Raw genomic sequence first — 19,116 nt, forward strand, 5'->3', positions numbered from 1 at the left:
AAGTAAATCCAGTCCAAACTTTATAAATGCTACTTAGTGCCAACATGTGGACTAAGGATTGCTGAAGCATGTGTTCCTGGGAGGGGCACTTTTGCCCTCTCAAATCACATTTGTAGAAATATGACTTAATATGCATCTAGTTTTAAATTTTTTTTTTTTTTCAACGTTTATTTATTTTTTGGGACAGAGAGAGACAGAGCATGAACGGGGGAGGGGCAGAGAGAGAGGGAGACACAGAATCGGAAACAGGCTCCAGGCTCTGAGCCATCAGCCCAGAGCCCGACGCGGGGCTCGAACTCCCGGACCGCGAGATCGTGACCTGGCTGAAGTCGGACGTTTAACCGACTGCGCCACCCAGGCGCCCCTTAATATGCATCTAGTTTTAAATCCATTTAGGTGTCATCTGTGTTTGATGCAGTTCATAAATAAATGAAAAGACTTTAGTGTGCCTGGGTGGCTTAGTTGCTTAAACATCTGACTTAGGCTCACATCATGATCTTGTGGTTTGTGAGTTCAAGCCTCACATCGGGCTGTCTGCTGTCAGCACAGAGCCTACATCAGATACTCTGTTCCCCCTCTCTCTGCCCCTTCTCTGCTTTCTTTCTCTCTCTCAAAAATAAATAAACATTAAAACATACTTTAATATTAAATAAATAAATGAAATATGGTATGGTTTATTAAAAAAAAAAAAAAAGATTTGTGGAGTTCAGACAGACCTGAGTTCAAGGCCTGTTTTTGCTACTCATTAGTCTTGTAACCTTGGGCAAACTACTTAAACTCTGATCTTCCCTTTCATTTTCAGTGAAATAGGATTAATTACAATTTGCAGTGTCAGGATTAAATAGGCTCAAGTAAGGAAACACCTAGCACACCTAGTATAGTGCACATAGATGGTGCTCTTTGTACCTGTCTCATTAAAGAGTTTATAGTTTCCTGATGGATGTTTAAAATTAGGCTTCCTGAGGATTGTGGGCATAGATAGGCACAGAGAGGAAGCAGTAGGATAAGGGCATTTTGTCCAGGGTTAGCACGTTTCTTATTTTGCTTGTACAGTAGTTCAGATTTCCCGTGGCTGGTTGGGTTACATCTTGTTCTGTGCAACTGAGAACAATTGTGGCAGTGTAGGGGCTGTAGAATAGCTTAACACCGGATAGCCGTCAGCTAATGTATAGTCAGCTGGTCAGTGTTCACTATAATTGTTAACAGAAAGGCAGAATCTTCCTGGAGAGGAAACGTTTCAGAAATACAGTGATTCAGGGCTGTCTTCGCAAGAGAGACATCAGAGATGTGAAAAGAGAGGGACCAGCTGGCCACCAAAGTAGCATTGCACAGGTGTGGTTAGCTAGTACAGGGCCTTGCCTTTTACTGTGCTGGATTCTGACAACAGCACACTCCAGGAACCGCTCCAGCCACCAAAACTCACAAGAGATGGATCTATAAGGCACTGGTCCTAATTTTTTCAGTCACTTTGGGAAGAACTCATTCTGTGTCCTTTTCTGGGGCATCTCCTTCCTGATATCAAGGTCTGTAGGTGGCAGCATTAGCTATTAAAAAGTTGCATGAGGGGCACCTGGGTGGCTCAGTTGGTTAAGCATCTGACTTCTGCTCACGTCATGATCTCGCAGTTGGTGAGTTCCAGACCTGCATCAGGCTCTCTGCTGTCAGTACAGAGCCCACTTCTGATCCTCTGTCTCCCTCTCTCTTTGCCCCTCCCCTTTTCTCTCTTTTTCTGAAAAATAAATAAACATTAAAATAAATAAACTTTTTTTTTTTTAAGTTGCATGAGATTAGAGGGATGGGTTTACTCCAGTGGACAGTTTTGTACAGGCTATTGTGAAACTTTATATGATGAACTTTATATTGTGAAACTTTATGCCACTCCACTTTCCTTGTGACCCAGATCTTCACGTTTTCACAGCTGTCATTTCTATATGAAATTTTGATTTTGCCATTAAAAAACAAGACCACTTTCCATGAATGCTTTCTGAGGTGGATTATTAGGTTACACAAACACACACACTTCTCCCCCCCACCAAAAAAGAAAAAAGAAAAACAACGGTTGTGGTTTTTTTTGTAGATGTATATAGTGTTTCCCAGAAGAATTAAAGAAAAAATTTTTTAATGTTTATTTTTGAGAGAGAGAGACAGAGCATGAGTTGGGGAGGAGCAGAGAGAAAGGGAGACACAGAGTCAGAAGCAGGCTCCAGGCTCTGAGCTGTCAGCACTGAGCCAGCCCAACATGGGGCCCCGAACTCACGAACCGTGAGATCATGACCTGAGCTGAAGTTGGATGCTCAACCAACTGAGCCTCCCAGGCACCCCTATGTATCCCCAGAAGAATTTAAAAGAAACTGGCAATGGCGGTTGCCTGTGAGAAGGGTGTACTGCTTAACGGTGCAATGGGATAGGAAGGTGGACTAACTTAATTGCATATCCTATAGTATCTTTTGAATTCTCTACTTCATTGGTTAATTCTATAGCTTGGTATGTATTGTCTATTCAACAGATTAAAAATTTGAAATCCATAATTCCAGCCCCCACACAATTTTATCTGTGTGTGCCACTCTCTGTTTTCTTGTCCACGGGCAGCTCTGTTTTATATTTTTGCAATCATTTTGTCTGTACCTGTATCCAGCTATGATACTTTTAGTTTCAGGTATCTGACAAACTCATCTCAAACTAGCTTACAGTGGCTTTTTATTTCTTCATACGAATAGAAAATTGGAGGCAGTTCTAAGTATGGTATGGTCAAGTAGTTCATTTATATCATTGAAGATCCAGTTCTTTTGTCTCTCTGGATTTTTCTTATCCTCAGCATTTGCTTTATCCCAAGGCTTTTTTCTTTTAGAGTTACAGTATGGCTGCCAGGCAGTCAGGACTGTAAGTGCTCTTGTTCAGTCTAGCGCATGTTAGAGGTAGAGACAGAAAGACAGAGACACTCTCAGACCTGCTCCAAGCATGGAATATACGTCCTTGCATTAGGACTGACAAGGCCAACTTAAGTCACGTAACCAGGGAGATGACATATACTAATTGGCTTAGTTCAATCAGAATCTACCTGGAACTGGGTTTGAGGACACCTTCCCTTGAACAAAATCAGAGTTCAGTTAGTGAGGAAGAAGTACAGAATGGCTAAATGGGTAAGGAGCCAACAAAGCCTACTACAGTATCTTAAAAAAAATTTTTTTTTCCTGATGATAACAAAAAATACTTGTCTATTGTATGGAAAATAAAGCACAGTTGGGAGAAGGCACTAAAAAGCACCTAATACCTCTATCCAGAAAACCACTTTGCTATACTTTTCTTCTACACATAGTTTTTACATAGTTGAGATCATACACCTTACTACCATTTTATATTTTAATGTCTGTAGAATATTCCACTATAATAGTCTGTATGTACAAGAGTGAATGTTGTGGGGTATAAAGCAATTCATTTGTTTTTAAGCAATTTTTTAAATTTAAATTTTAGTTAACATACTGTGCAATATTGGTTTCAGGAGTAGAATTTCATGATTCATCACTTACATACAACACCCAGTGCATATTTCTGTTGGATATTCCCCGTAGAATTATTTCTCAGCATAAAGCTACTGATCAAAATATTTGACCATGTGTATGACTTTTATAATGTAGTGCAGTGTTACTTTCTAAAAGAATTGTATTTGCTTAAACTGCTACCAAAGCATGAGTGAACCAATTTCATTATAATCACTCCAGCATTGGGTTCTGTCATTGTGGGGCACCTGGTTGGCTCAGTCAGTAGAGTGCACAATTCTTGATTTTGGGGTTTTGAGTTTGAGCCCCACAAAGAGTGTAAAGATTACTTAAAAAAATAAAGTCTTTGAAAAAGAATTTGTGACCAATTTATTTACTAGGTATAAAATGGTAAAATGCTTTTGATGTGATCTTTATATTGATATCATTATCCCTATCCAATGTGTGGCTTGGGGTTTTATTTACCATAGGGATCTGCAAAGACTTGGAGAACTTCAGTCTGAATTAGCAGGAGTTGCTGACTTCTCTGCTACCTATCTTCGGTGTCAACTTCTTCTCATCAAGGTGGGCTTGAATCCATTGTTTGTGACTGTGCTTATAATGTGCATAAAGTGTATAAGAATGCACTTGAATGGATTCAGCAGTTCTTTTAGGCCATTAATGTACAGTCTTATGTAGCTGCTTAGCAGTGGAGAAATTATTTACTTGGCAGTGTAATTATATTTGTCTCTAAAGAATTGTTAACTTGTGTGGGAATTTAAATTTTTTTAATTTGGAAGTATTCTTTTATCATTATATAATTAGAGTAGATTGGATAACTATTTTCATTAGAATCATGGATTTGAAATTGGTTTTTATAATTTGATTAGCATAGAACTTTTATATTATTTTCTTAAAATGCCAGTTTTACTTTGTCGAAGTCTTATTAGTCAAAGGTTGATTTCATTGCTTTTAAAATGGCCACCTTGCTGGGTGGTCAGATTTCATATATACACACACAAAGTTGGTAACCAAGAAGCTGTTTCAGTTTGCTGAGTTGAAAATGTGTTCAATTAGTTCAGTAGCTTTCAGCTTCTGCAGTAGAGTTCTCTAAATTTAGGCTTAGGATTCAGGGGACCCCTCTTACTTTATATGCCTTTATCTTGGCTTTAGTTCCAAGCGTCTTTAGTTACTTATTCTTTAGAGTGATTATTATATTTTTTTAAGTTTTTTTCTTTTTTTTTTTAAGTTTATTTATTTTGAGAGAGAGGGAGCATGAATGCAGGAGGGGCAGAGAGAATCCCAAGCAGGCTTTGCACTGGAAGCAAGAGCCCGATGCGGGGCTCCAACTCACGAATGTGAGATCATGACCTGAATGGAAATTAAGAGTTGGAGACTTGACCGACTGAGCCACCTAGGCGCCCCTGAAGTAATTATGATATTTGACTAAAGTCAGAGTAAATGGAGTAGTTAGAAATTATTTCTCACTTTAAGATATGTGAGCTTAGGGCTTTGCAGGTGTGTGTATATATGTGGAGGTGGGTGTGTATACTGAAATGGGTTGGGATTTAAACAGCTCTTGTTTGGCTAGATAGATTCTTTCAAATGTGTATGATGTGTATACCTGTGTAACCACCACCAGTCAAGATGTAGAGCGTTTCCATTATCCCCAAAAGTTTCTCTGTGCCATTTCGCAAAGTTTTTTGTCTTTTCCAAACCTCTGTGTAACAGAGCTAATAATAATTCTACCTAGGTAAGGACTGGTAACAAGCAAGGTGTGTAAGAGCCCTGTGCTTAGTGTTTGACACATAGTGAATGCCATGTCATTGTTGGTCTTCCTTCTTTCTTGGCTTCTTATCTCTATAAGGAATACAAGCAGGTCTTTAAAAAGAATCCGGTTTTCTACAGTAGAAAAAGAAAAGAAAATATTCCTACGAAGAACATAGAACTATATTGTTCACTCAGTTCACTCAGTGTCATGGAGTGTCAGGGTAGGTAAGGGGAAAAGGCTTAGAACCAAAGACAGGCAAATGTTTGATAACAGGGTAAAAGCGAAGTAAATTCTGGCACAACTACTCAACAGTATATTCTGTAACCAGTAATGATCTTTATGAAGAATTATACACCATGACAAAATACAGTTAATGTTATGTACCAAAAAAGCATACAAAATTATTTCTGCTTTGAGACTACAGCTATATAAAAAGCATACATATAAGAAATGACTCAATGAATTTTCAAAAACAAGGGTAGTATGATTTGGGTGATTTGAAAATTTCTGTATCTATAAATTTAGACCTGCTACTGTCTTAACTGGATCTTCACCAGGTACATGTGACTATTGATTACTTGAAACGTTAGTTCAAATTGAGATGTGCTATAAATGCTAAATACACGCTGATTTCCTAGAGTTGGTATGAAAAAAGAATGTAAACTATTAATTTTTTAAAATACTGACTTTTTAGTGAAATTATAATAAATACACTAGGTTAAATAAACTATACTATTAAAATTAATTTTACCTCTTTTTACTTATAAAAATGTGGCTACTAGAAAACATAAAATTATGTATATGGTTTATGTTACGCTTCTATTGGGAAATTGTTAGTTTAGGTTTTCTGTAAAGCCATTAGATTATGTCTGTAATGAGGAAGGACTGAAAATAAGGGACTACAGCAGAGATTTATAAGAGAGTTGAGAGATGGGGCCGTTCAGATGAGAGGAGAGAGATGGAAGGTAAAATTGTGGCTCTTAATGCTCGTTTTGAACACAGATGGAGAGGGAGGAATCTAGGAAAGCCTGTTGATTTCTAGGTTGGGTATGTCAGTAAGGTGATAGGCTGTTCAAAGGATAGTGAACATGGGGCAAAATAAAAGCCCCATGGAAGGAGCTTGGAAGGAAGCTCAAGGAAGAAGGGTCGAGGCAGCCTAGGTAGTCTAGTGGCTCTGGGAACAAGGAAGGACGAGAACCCTGGAAGCTGGCTTGCTTGCACATTTTGGTGAGACCTGGATGGCTCCTGCCCTTTGCTTGCAAGCACTGATCTGATCTGGATGTAGGGCCTTTGGGACAGGAATTGGATTGAATGGGGAGGAGCTCAAACCTTTGGTTTCCTCTTTCTTTATAGTAGGCAGGGCTTATTAGCTTAAAAGAATAAGATTGAGAGGAAGTCCTAATGCGGTAGATTTCCAAAGCAAAACAAACACATAAGCCTCAAATGACATGCCAGTCTTTTTGATCTCTTTGTTCGTTTCTCTCCTGATTTGTCTGTGTAGGCCTTGCAAGAAAAGCTTTGGAATGTGGCTGCCCCATTGTATTTGAAGCAGAGTGATTTGGCCTCAGCAGCAGCAAAACAGGTAAACGTATTGGGACCTTCTCAAATGGATCTCTATCTAGGAATTGTCTCATCTAAGTTGGAGTCAGAGGCTTTCACATGGCTCCACGCCTCTGTTGTGGCCTCCCCAGTTCCAGCCTGTGACAGAAGTTAGTGATATGAGAAGCAGCATAATTAGGGGACACAGCACTGGCTTGCTTGCTTCCTTCTTCCCTCCCTCCCTTCCTCCCTTCTTTCCTCCCTTCCTCCCTTTGTTCCATCCCTCTGTCCTAGGGCAGGGGGAAGAGAAAGGGAGACACAAAATCCCTAGCAGGCTCCGCAGTGTCAGCACAGAGCCTGACTCAGGACTCAGTCTCACGAACTGTGAGATCGTGACCTGAGCCAAGATCAAACCGGATGCTTAACTGACTGAGCCAGCCAGGTACCCTAAGATGCTTTATTGTTCTAAAAATATATTATTATCAGTTTGTATTTTAGATAGACTAGAATCCAATAAATACTGTCATAAATCGTTTATCTGAAAGTATAGCTGAACTCATTTTGAGGTTGTTTATATTTTTAGCCTGTACCATCTCTTGAATGTTAAAAGGTCCCCTTATGTTGTCCTCAGTTCATTAAGTAGCTTTTAATTATATTTGCCTTGAATTTATTTCTGTGTAGCTTTGAGCTGTTTCCCTTCATTCTTAGGTATTGGGATTTAGTGAACTCTTCTCTGGGTCATGTCTTCCAGTTTGGGAGTCAGTATATGACCGAGTCATTATGACCCAGTAGCAAGCTAAAGATGGTGACTGTGATTGTTAAAGTACAGTTCACTAAGTAATTTCAGGTCTATTTTAATTAATTATCACAGTAATCCCATTAGGTAAGAATAAATATTAAGTCCATTTTATAGATTGAACAGTTAAGGATCAGCAGGTTAAATTCATAGAGCTATAGGGAGTAGAATTAGGGAATTGAGCCCATAGCTCCTGATACCCACAGTGTTTTGTTTCCCTTGTTCTACTTGATCTTTCATCTGACCTAGATTCCTCCTCAGATCTGCTCTGTGGCTTATTGTAGGGGAATAGAGCCTAATGACTAGTACTCCAGAATGGCAAGGATGGGACCAGGGAGCAGTAATCTGAGAGGAAGAGGAGAAAGGAATCCTCATCACTAGGTTCCAGATACTGTACTAAGTGCTTTCCATGCTCCATTTTATCCTTTAAATTTTATGACTTTGGGGCTGTTTCTTCCCTGTTTACAGATAATGAAACTGAGGCACTATGTAATTAACTTGTCTTACTGCCAGTTGTGGGAGAGTCTGGAGTCCTTTCTCTGACCCCAAAGCCCTCAAAGGAAGACAAGCACAGATTCGGGAGAGAAGTATCATTGGATGGGAGTAGCTGATTTGGATAGAAGAGAGCAAGAGCTTAATGCACTGGGCTTGAGCTGAGGTCATAGACATTGTTTTCTGCACTTGTTCTCTCTCCAGACTCCCTTCAACAGACCAGGCCCATAGAACAGTCTGTCTGGATGACTAATACGTGGTTAATGGTTCCTGATGCTAAATCCTTGAGGACTTTTCCTGGGGTTGGGTGTCCATACACAGTGTTTATTCATTTGTACCCACAGTTTAAGGGTAACAAACAGTGCTTTACAGTTTTATCAGTGATTAAACTTTTAATATCTTCACGTCATCAACTAAGATGATTTTGTTACCAGATGAAAGTCTTTTTTTTTTTTTTTTAATTTTATTTATTTTTGAGAGAGAGAGAGCAAGTGAGCATGGGGGTTGGGGGCGGGCAGAGAGAGAGAGGAAGACAGAGAGTCTAAAGCAGGCTTTAGGCTCTGAGTTGTCAGCACAGAGCCTGACAGAGAGCTCCAACTCAGGAGCCTTGAGATCATGACTTGAGCCAAAGTCAGATGCTTAACCGACTGAGCCACGCAGCCACCCCAAAAGTCTTTTTTTTTTTTTTTCAAGTATTATCTTTATTTGAGAGAGAAATAGCAAACAGGAGAGGGACACAGGGAGACAGAATCCCAGGCAGGCTCCACACTGCCAGCACAGAGCCCCCTCTGTGGGGCTCGAACTCACAAACCACGAGATCATGACCTGAGCTGAAGTCAAGAATCAGATGCTTAACCGACTGAGCCACCCAGGTGCCCCCCCGAAAATCTTTTTTTTTAACTAACAAAACAACTTACTCTCTTTTTGTAAGATATACTAGAGTAATTTCTCACAATACATATTAATTTTTATCAAATTATCCTAATTTCTCTCACCATAGGCACTTAAATATCTCAGTTCAGTATTAAAACTCAGTTCAGGGGTGCCTGGGTAGCTCAGTTGGTTAAGCATCTGACTTTTAATCTCAGGTCGAGTCTCAGTCTCAGGGTCGTGAGTTTGAGCCCTGCATTGGTCTCCATGTTAGGCATGGAGCCTACTTTTTTTATAAAGTTTTTTTTTTTTTTCAACGTTTATTTATTTTTGGGACAGAGAGAGACAGAGCATGAACGGAGGAGGGGCAGAGAGAGAGGGAGACACAGAATCGGAAACAGGCTCCAGGCTCTGAGCCATCAGCCCAGAGCCCGACGCGGGGCTCGAACTCCCGGACCGCGAGATCGTGACCTGGCTGAAGTCGGACACTTAACCGACTGCGCCACCCAGGCGCCCCGGCATGGAGCCTACTTAAAAACAAACTCAGTTCAGAATTGCACCTAGAATTCTGTGTTGCTCTCAAGACCATTATGATACTTTTACTGATTGTTAATTACCTTTCCTTATAGATCATGGAAGAGACCTACAAAATGGAGTTCATGTACAGTGGTGTGGAGAACAAACAGGTGGTGATTATCCATCACATGAGGCTGCAGGCCAAAGCCTTGCAACTTATAGTAACAGCACGGACTACTCGAGGGTAAGATGTGTGGCTGGCTAAAAGCGAGGCACAGTCCTTTCAAAGACGCTTCCAAATGCATTCAGAGATCTCACCAAAGTTAATGAGAAGTGAAAAGATACTTAGGAAAGATTAGCTAAGAGGTATACAAACTCTTCATTTTCTCAGATATTCCAAGTTCTATCTTTGGAACAAATTAAGTCTCTGGAAAACCCCTCCAGTGGCTCTCTGTTGCCTACAGCACAACATAAGACTTCATTAGACAACAATGACATTCTTTTTGGTCCTTGCTAGATTTCTTTAAGAATTTAGTGCCAGGAACCATTTTTTCTCTTCTGAAGGGACTAGTAAGCTCTCCGAGGCAGTAAAGACAAATTAAGAGAATGTGCAGTGTAGTGAGACTACCTTGTTCAAACCCAGACCTCTCCACTTCCTAGTTGTTTGATTATGAATGGGTTTTTTAAGCCTCTAAAATGCACATTTAAAATTTTAACTTCTCTGAAATTTTGATTTTATACTTTTTTAATTTTGATTTTGCCATATTTTGATTGAAAGTGTTTTTATTGTCCGTTTCTTATTTCATAAAATAAAGGTGCATCTTAAGAATGATGCATTGTAGATTTGATACAATGCAGTAACTTGTTCCCAGGTGGAGGACACATGTGATGCTTAGTCAAGTGATTGTGTCAGTCTAAATGTGGCATAGAGAAGGAAATAGTGTTTTTAAGCACTGAAAAATACCGAGGCAGAAAGAACATTCTGAATGTTATTTGATTTCTTCACTTATTTTGATCTAGTGACCTGATAAAATCTGGTAGTGATTTAATCTTAGAGATAGCCATACATCCATTTAACAAATGTTTAATCCCTACTATTTGCCAGTCACAGCTGAGCAAAGACAGGTGCTTGTGTTGGCATCTACACTTTTTTATTTAAAGAAAATAGATATATTCTTCAGTTTATGTATAATTACTAAAAAAAATTTTTTTTAATTTAAATATTGCAGATTAAGTGAAGGTTCCCTGGTAATCTACCCCTTCTAAAACAACTGTCAACAGACTCTTCCCAAGCCAGATAAACACATCTACATTATAAATGTGTGCGTATTAATATAAATGGAATAATGATATACTTTGTGTTCTGCCTCCTTTAAATTTTATCCAACAGTATTTTTTTTTTTTAACATATAATTTATTGTCGAGTTAGCTAACATAGGTTGCATACAGTGTGCTCTTGTTTCGGGGGTAGATTTCTGTGATTCATTGCTTACATATAACATCCAGTGCTCACCCCAACAAGTGCCCATCACTCATTTCCCACTGCCCCCCCACCATCAACCCTCAGCTTGTTCTCTGCACTTGAGTCTCTTATGGTTTGCCTCGCTGTTTGAAACTGTTTTTGCCCCAACAGTATTTCATTTTTCCATGTCCTTATACAAAGACTCTAATATATTTGGTCTTTACTTGTGCTGTAGTAATTAATTTATATTTTCCATTTGTGTGCATTCCTGCTTTTCTTTCCTTTCTTTTTTTTCTTTTCTTTTCCTTCCTTCCTTCCTTCCTTCCTTCCTTCCTTCCTTCCTTCCTTTCTTGGCTTTTGCTGGATTGGTTGTTTTCTTTATATCTTTGTTTCATGCAAGGTTTTGAAAGTTCTGATCCTACTTCTCTTGTATGTGCTGCTGAAGCGAGCATGAGTTCTGATCCTACTTCTAACCTTTTCAAGTGAGAGGCAGTACAAGATAGGGGTTAAGAGGACTATGGTTCTTTGTTGCTTAGACTCAGATCTTGATTCCCACCATTTGGAAACTTAGTAACCTTGGACAAGTTACTGAATATTTCTGTGCCTCATTTCGATCCCTGTAAGTTAAACTAGGATAATAATAGTATCTGCCTCGCCCTCATAGGGATATTGCAAGGATTATTGAATTATTATATGTAAAGCTCTTAAAATACTTGCCTGACTCATTCAGACTAAACACTTGATAAATGTTAGCTTATATTAGTTGTAGAAATAGTATTTTTACTTATTTTTACTTACATTTTTAATAAACATATTCAACTTATCAGCACAAAAAATTAAATAGACTTTTGAATCACCTTTATCACAGTCACCTCAGATCAAGATGAAAGTTCTAATGTGTTTTTATTTCATTGTCTCATACTGTTAAATAGTTCAGAATTAAGTTTCAGCTTATTATGTTTTTATAATGTATTTCTTATTTTATCTTTATAAGTACTTTTTCAAAATGAGTTAGCTCTAACTTGCTCACTCATTTGTGTGTGTGTGTGTGTGTGTGTGCCACAGTTGCTTTTTAAAATTCCTTGTCCTTTTTTAAAAAAAATTTTCTGTTTATTAATTTTTGAGAGAGCGAGAAAGCGAGCACGAGTGGGGGAGGGGAAGGGAGGGGGTGAGGGAGACACAGAATCCTAAGCATGCTTCAGGCTCCGAGCTGTCAGCGTAGAGCACAATGTGGGGCTTGACCTCATGAACCACAAGATCGTGACCTGAGCTGGTCAGACGTTTAACCGACTGAGCCACCCAGGCACCCCTAAAATTCCTTGTTCTAATTCACTGTTTGACAGGAGTGCATTCTCTAGTAATTGTTTTTCTGAATAAGTATGTAAGTGGTACACTCATTGAGACCCTGCATGTCCGAAACTGCCTCTCTTTTGCTCTTATGCATAATTGGAATTCTTTCAGAACTCTGTAAATGTTGCTGAGTTACTGTTTAGTATTTAATGTTACAGTTAGGATATCCGATGTCAGTCTGGTTCTCTTTCCTTTGTTTCCTTATTTTTCTTGGTTCTTTTTTTTTCTCTCTGTTTAGAATTCAGAAATTCTACCAGGATGTGTGTAGATACGTGTTTTCTTTCAATGCTTTTAACTGACCTTCAGTGGGACTTTGAAGTATAAACTCTGCTTTTAGCTCAGGGATCTTTTCCCAGCCATTATTTCTTTAATTACTACTACTTCCATCCACTCCAGTCTGCCATACTGGATGTTGTGTCTTCTGGATCTATTTTCCCTTATATCTTTTTCTCATAATTTCAGTGTCTTAGCTTTTCTACTGTATATTCTGTGTAAATTCCTCAATGTGCTCCTTTTTTTTTAACTTTTTTTTTTTAATCTTTTTTATTTTTGAGAGAGACAGAAAGACAGAATGCAAGCAGGGGAGTAACAGAGGGAGAGGGAGACACAGAATCCTAAGCAGGCTCCAGGCTCTGGACTGTCAGCACAGAGCCTGACGCGGGGCTCGAACTCACAAACAGCGAGATCATGACCTGAAACGAAGTCGGACGTCCAACCGACTGAGCCACTCAGGCACCCCTCAATATGCTCTTTTAAGTTATGATTTCAGTTTTCATCATTTTTCAATATAGTATTCCTTACTTTTGAGTTGATTTCATTATTACTGTTCATTTACCAGTATGCTTTCTTCAGTGTGCCCTTTTCATAGCCGTTTCTCTTGCTTTATCAGTGCAGTATCCTTTCAGATCTCCTCTTTAATCTCACTGAGGTTATTTATTAGAATTAAAAAAAAGATTTTCTGAGCTTTCTTGCCTTGACTTTCTCTCACTGAGGTCTGCTTGGTCTCCTTTACAGCCCTGATCATAGCATCTAATGATTTTCCATTGTCTTTGCATACTTATAAATGGAAGTAGATCAGTGTTTGGTTTCCCAGTGGACTTTACTTTTCCTCTGCTTTCCTTCCTTACCCCGAGAAAAAAGTGGAGGTTCTTAGTGATAAAGGCCTACTTCATATAGCATGTAGGTGAGGCTTCTTGGTCTGTTTTGGGGTTTGGAGGTAGTTCCCAAATCTATTTTATGTTTTACTATTGGGAAGTTCTACAAGATGACTCTATATAGGCAGACCCCACATTGATACTGCTTGGCTGAATTGTTTTCTTTTTACCCCCTCCTGAGGTCTCCTTTCCAGCCCTCTTACTCCTGGAGATCTTTAGTGTGTGAACCTCACTGTCAGATTGCAGTTCCATTTCTGGTAGTTTATCAGAGTTCAGAAAGTTTCAAGTGCTACCTGTTCTTTAGGAAAAGAATTCAAATGCATGTTGTTTGTAGAGTAAGTTTCCATTTGTCATTTCTCATTTATTCATTCAACAGATACTTATTGAATAGTTGCTTGTGCCAGAAAATATATATCAAAATAATTAATATAAAAGTCCCTGCTCTCATGGAGCTTACATTTTAGTAGAAAGACTAAACTAGGTTATTAAGAACCTTGACACCCTTTTCTTGCATGTTTTTATATAAGGAGAGAGTATTTGTCTGTTTTTCCTCACTGGAATTTTACTCCTCTAATGAATACAATATTAATGAAAATAAATACAAAGTTTCATTTGGAAATTACAAGAAATAAAAAGAAAATGAGTGGCTGTGAAGCCAGAGAAGCCAAGAGAGGAAAGAACATAGTCCTGTCTATGGGCAAAGTAGTAACAACACTTCTCCCCTTCTGCATGAGAATTTGACCTTTGGTTAACTTTCTAGGTATATTCCCTGGAAACCTGGTATATCAACTGTATTTACTAGGTAACACTGTGATCATAAAAATTGTCACTGAGAAAACTGCATATAGACCAGAAGGGACTATTAGTAAACTGTAATTGCCTGATGCAGACACCATAGCTTTGGGTTCTACTGAGTGCAGTGATTCTTTTAACTGGGCACATCCCTTGTGGGGACCCTGGAAGGGTATGCCTATGGATTTGTTTCAAGAGATGTTAGCACCTATGGAGCATGAGGCTTCTAATCCAGGCTGGTCTCCAAACTCAACTGACGTAGATGTCATCTCCTTGTACCTGAGCTGTCTGTCCACGGCAAGATCACAGCTCCCAGACAGCTCTGTGGATGGCTGAATGGAGTGCGTTGAGGACTCCTGCAGGGGAGGAACATGGCGCTGGATTGCCTGCAAGCTGTGCTTCTGCCCTGTATCCTTAGTGAGTCTGATGCCAGGCACGGTCTATGATAGCCCTTGATTTTGAGTGTTCATTGAGCCTGATAGCCACTGAAGTGTTTTAATTGGGTCTTGGCATTCTGGCAGATATTTTCCCCCTAGGTCCATTAGGAATCTGCTCTTCCGTTTAGAGATAATTTTGATAGTGTAATCCTCTGATTTCCTTTCACGTAGGCTCAGGTTTCTGGGAATTTGGTCCTCATTCCTCAGTTCGAAGATTATGTAAGCCAAATATATGTATGTATGTTTGTTTTTCTCTTTTTCTACAGAGTTGACCCCTTATTTGGGATGTGTGAAAAGTTTTTACAGGAAGTGGACTTTTTTCAGAGGTAACTATTTCATTACCATCTAGCTTACTGACTCCTGGTTATGCAGATAACAGCACTTAGAGGGCAACAAGAGCAATCAGAAGCTAGAATCCTTGGTTTAACCCACGCATCCAACCTGTTATCTGTGGCAGTGTGCCCTCGCGCATTTTTTTTTAGGGGTATGTAAACTTCTTTAAACTTAGCTAAATGTGCAACAGTGGTACAGTAAAAATATCGGGAATCATTTGGATTCAACATTCAGCTGGGCCACAAAAAGACAAGTATCTAGATGGTAAAACAAACTTTTTTGTTGAAAAATCTCAACAAAAAAGTTCTTTTCACCACTGTTCTTTATAGAGAAATATGGAAATTCAACAATAGTAATCTACAAAAAATTGTTCCATAATTCTGTAGGTAGCCTTTATTTTGTAGTACAGCTATGTTTTCTCAGAGTTCTGTATGAAATAAATTGGTTAAAACAGATCTAGTAGATGAATGGAAGGCTTAGCAAAGAAGTGGTAGTTGAATTGGTGACTAGACATGTGATGTACTGGCAATATAATACTAGGAGGAAAGAATTTATAGGATTTTATAGTCTAATATTTATTAAGTCAGATATTTCATTCTTCCACCCCTTATCCCTGCCCCCATGAACTTCATCAAACCTGAAGTTTACATGACTATACTTTTGAGTCTTCATCTGGGTGAGATAGCTTCCTGTAGGGCTGAGTTGCAATACCACGCTTCACCAGTGGGTGCTGCTCTCTAGCAGATGATACACTCCAGTTTGGCTCTTTAAGATCCTAGCTTCACATCTCAACTGAGTTCATGCCTTACTTTGGTTTTAGATTTTTTTTCTCCCTCCCTCCCTCTTCCCTCCCTCCCTCTTTCCCTTTTTCTTTCTTTCTTTCATTCTTTCTTTCTGAGAGAGTCTATGCAAGCAGGGGAGAGAGGAAGAGGGGGAGGGAGGGAGGGAGGGACAGAGAGAGAGAGAGAGAGAGAGAGAGAGAGAGAGAGAGAGAATGAATGAATCTTAAGCAGGCTTCATGCTCAGTGTGGAGCCCAACGTGGGGCTTGATCCTACAACCCTGGGACCATGACCTGAGCTGAAATCAAGAGTTGGATACTCAACCGACTGAGCCACCCAGGTGCCCTTGGTTTTAGATTTAAGATGGAGAGTCTTTTTGCACATTTGGGTTGAAGAGACTTTTAGGAAGGTGATAGCTCTGGTATGTCATAGTTTCTCATCTCTTGCATAGAGTTGTACATTCTTTCTTAATTCAGCCCCTGAGTCCCTGCACTGCTATTACCTCAGTGAAATATTTTTCGACTGTCCCCTTCTATAAGGCAGGAGTACTGTGGAATCAGAGCTGGGAATGAGTTTATTTAACATTTTTAAACCTCAATGCAACATCCTTTTCTCTGAATCTCTGTGTTCCTTTCTACAAATATAAGCCCCATTAAGATAGGCATTTTCTTCTCTTTTGCTCACTGTTATGTCCCTGGTGCCTGTGATAGTAGTTGGCACTTGCAGTCTTAAAGACATATTTGTTAACTTAATTAATGAATCCATAATATGAAAATAATGATTGTAACAATGCACAGGATTGCTGGGAGGATTAAATAAGATCATGCCAAACACTTGAAGAGTATATCTGGCACATAGGGGTATTCAATAAACAAGGCTATCAGGATGCTCATATCACCAAGGTGTAATTATCTAGGTGCCTGGCTTTCTCATTCAGGGACCATGAGCTCCTTCAGTTCATCACTTCTCCTACCTTAGGATTTGGCATATGTTTGGGGATCATCCTGTGGTAAATGAATGCTTAGTCACTTGGCTTCTGTTTGTTCCTGCAGGTGTTTTATTGCTGATTTGCCCCACCTACAGGACAGCTTTGTGGACAAACTTCTTGACCTGATGCCCCGACTCATGACATCCAAACCTGTAGAAGTTGTCAAAATTGTACAGACCATGCTGCGGCAGAGTACCTTCCTACACCTTCCCCTTCCAGAGCAGGTCCTGTCAAGTCTGTTCAGACAGTCAGAACTGTTGACATTGGTGATCTTCTTTGACCAGTTGAATAGCTGGGCTAGAGCCTTCCCTCTGATTGACTTTCACATGTTCACCTGTTAATAATGAGACAGAAAGCTGCACGGATCATGTTTTGTCGCCCAGGGATGACCTGGCTTCAGGATCATTATGTTTTTTTCTTGCTTGCAGATCCACAAAGCTTCAGCCACAATCATTGAGCCAGCAGGCGAGTCAGACAACCCTTTGCGGTTTACATCCGGGTTGGTTGTGGCCCTGGATGTTGATGCAACCCTGGAACATGTGCAGGATCCCCAAAGCACCGTGAAGGTCCAGGTCTGTCAGATTTTGGTCCTCATAGAGCTTCTAGACCATGTGTTGAAGTATTTAACTTCAGCAGCCCTGTAATTTCTACCTGAGGGACAGAAAGTGAGGAGAGAGAAGAGATTCTTAATGGTAAAGAGTCTTGATGTGAATCCCATCTCTTCCGCTGATTGTGGTTTAGAGCAAGTTACTTTAAACTCTGAACTTCAGATTCTACAACTGACAACTAGGAACAATTGACACTGAAAGGAAATGAAGTATATAAAGCCACTGGTACCCAGTAAGGGTTCACTGAATGACAGGGGTCTTTCTAGTCTTACAATGTGAAGTTAAAACTTGGTATTTTCAGGGCTGCAAGCAAACTGTAATAAACAAATCCTTTTCAGGCTGTGGATGGGTCCACTTGGTGAGCAAAATTTATGGGTTGAAAAAAATCACTAGGGAGTATTTTTTCCTAAGTTAGACATATTAGAGACACATGCCAGATGCAGTAGAGATAACAGTCAGTTTAAACAGTCTGCAGTTAAGCCCCACAAAAATACTACCCACTTGCCCATCCATCCACCCATCCACCCATCTACGAAGTAATGCTTACTCACATGATGAGCACTAGGGTTGCAGGGGTGAATGTGTTAAATTCTTGCCCTCAGGATGCTCAGTTTCAGTGAAAGACAAATAGATACGCAGTTATAAAACAGAAGTTCAGTCATCATTCAGACATGCACAGAAGAATACTGGGGCCTCTTAATAAATACCTGATTGGTCGCGTACTATAGGCCTAATTTTGGGAACCCATCTGCAGCACTACCTTCTGAAAAAAGACCCAGCCATTTAAATGAGCTGACTTATTCTCAAGAATAAGAGACTGACTGGTTCACTAAAGTAATGGAGTAATGTACTGACTCAGCTTCTGACTATGAAACTAGGAAGTTTCAAAGGCAAGAATGGAGGGGAACACAATATGCCACTCTAAATATGCCTCTTTGGCATAAAGAATATTTGGGGATCATTGTTTTTGAGAGGCCACAGAACCTGGAGAATCTCTAAAAACAGAGAAGTTGCCCTTTTGTGAGGGAAATTTACATTTATAAGGGAAATCACCATTTGTAAAGGTGTCTCCTTTGTACCTGGAAGAGAAGGATTACTAAATCTCTAGAAACTCTTTTATCAGTGAAGCAGGCACCAATTTAAGTTTGCACAACAGGGGCACATGTCTGGCTTGGTTGGTAGAGCATGAACCCCAGGTTGGGCATAAAGATTAATATTTATTTACATATATATATATATATATATATATATATATATATATTTTTTTTTTTTTTTTTTTTTTTTTTTTTTTTTTTTTTTTTTGCACAGCAATCTTACCTTTGTTTATTGTGCTTACCTAGTAACCTCCCATAACTGGCTCCCTCCCACCGCAACACCTTCCTTTGGTCTTTGGTGGAAGATGGTATTTAAGGTGATGTCTTGGGCCATTTCAGGGAGTTAATCAGTTTTCCTGGGTATTTCCTATGTACACAGGATGTTTACATGTTTTAAACTTCTGTTTTTCTCCTGTTTATCTGTCTTTTATTATAAATGTGATCTCAGCCAAGAACCTAGAAAGGTAGAGGGAAAATTATTTTTCCTCCCCTACAGGCTTAATTCCAATTTTTAGCTACTATAAAAAATTCTGTAATATATTTACAATACACACACACACACAGTGAGACAATTTAATTTGGACGCTGTGGTTGGAGGCTGAGGAAAAGGAAGACTTTGTGGAGACACTCATGCATGGATGAGGTCTGAAAGGATGAG

At 39.4% G+C, this 19,116-nt stretch overlaps 1 protein-coding gene across 1 annotated transcript in view; it reads left to right on the forward strand.

The window, feature by feature from the left end:
• The window catches only part of INTS4 (integrator complex subunit 4), a 118,708-nt gene that overhangs the window by 90,116 nt on the left and 9,476 nt on the right, over positions 1-19,116 (forward strand). The window contains exons 16-21 of the mRNA XM_047071285.1: positions 3,968-4,061; positions 6,749-6,829; positions 9,574-9,704; positions 14,922-14,981; positions 16,821-16,980; positions 17,185-17,328. Coding sequence (XP_046927241.1) covers positions 3,968-4,061; positions 6,749-6,829; positions 9,574-9,704; positions 14,922-14,981; positions 16,821-16,980; positions 17,185-17,328 — 670 coding nt within the window. The remainder of the gene's footprint in view (positions 1-3,967; positions 4,062-6,748; positions 6,830-9,573; positions 9,705-14,921; positions 14,982-16,820; positions 16,981-17,184; positions 17,329-19,116) is intronic.

Source organism: Lynx rufus, unplaced genomic scaffold (genome assembly GCF_022079265.1).
Source record: "Lynx rufus isolate CCGP_SWC_20201006 ecotype Redwood Valley unplaced genomic scaffold, mLynRuf1.p SCAF_9, whole genome shotgun sequence".
Classification (NCBI taxonomy): Eukaryota; Metazoa; Chordata; class Mammalia; order Carnivora; family Felidae; genus Lynx; species Lynx rufus.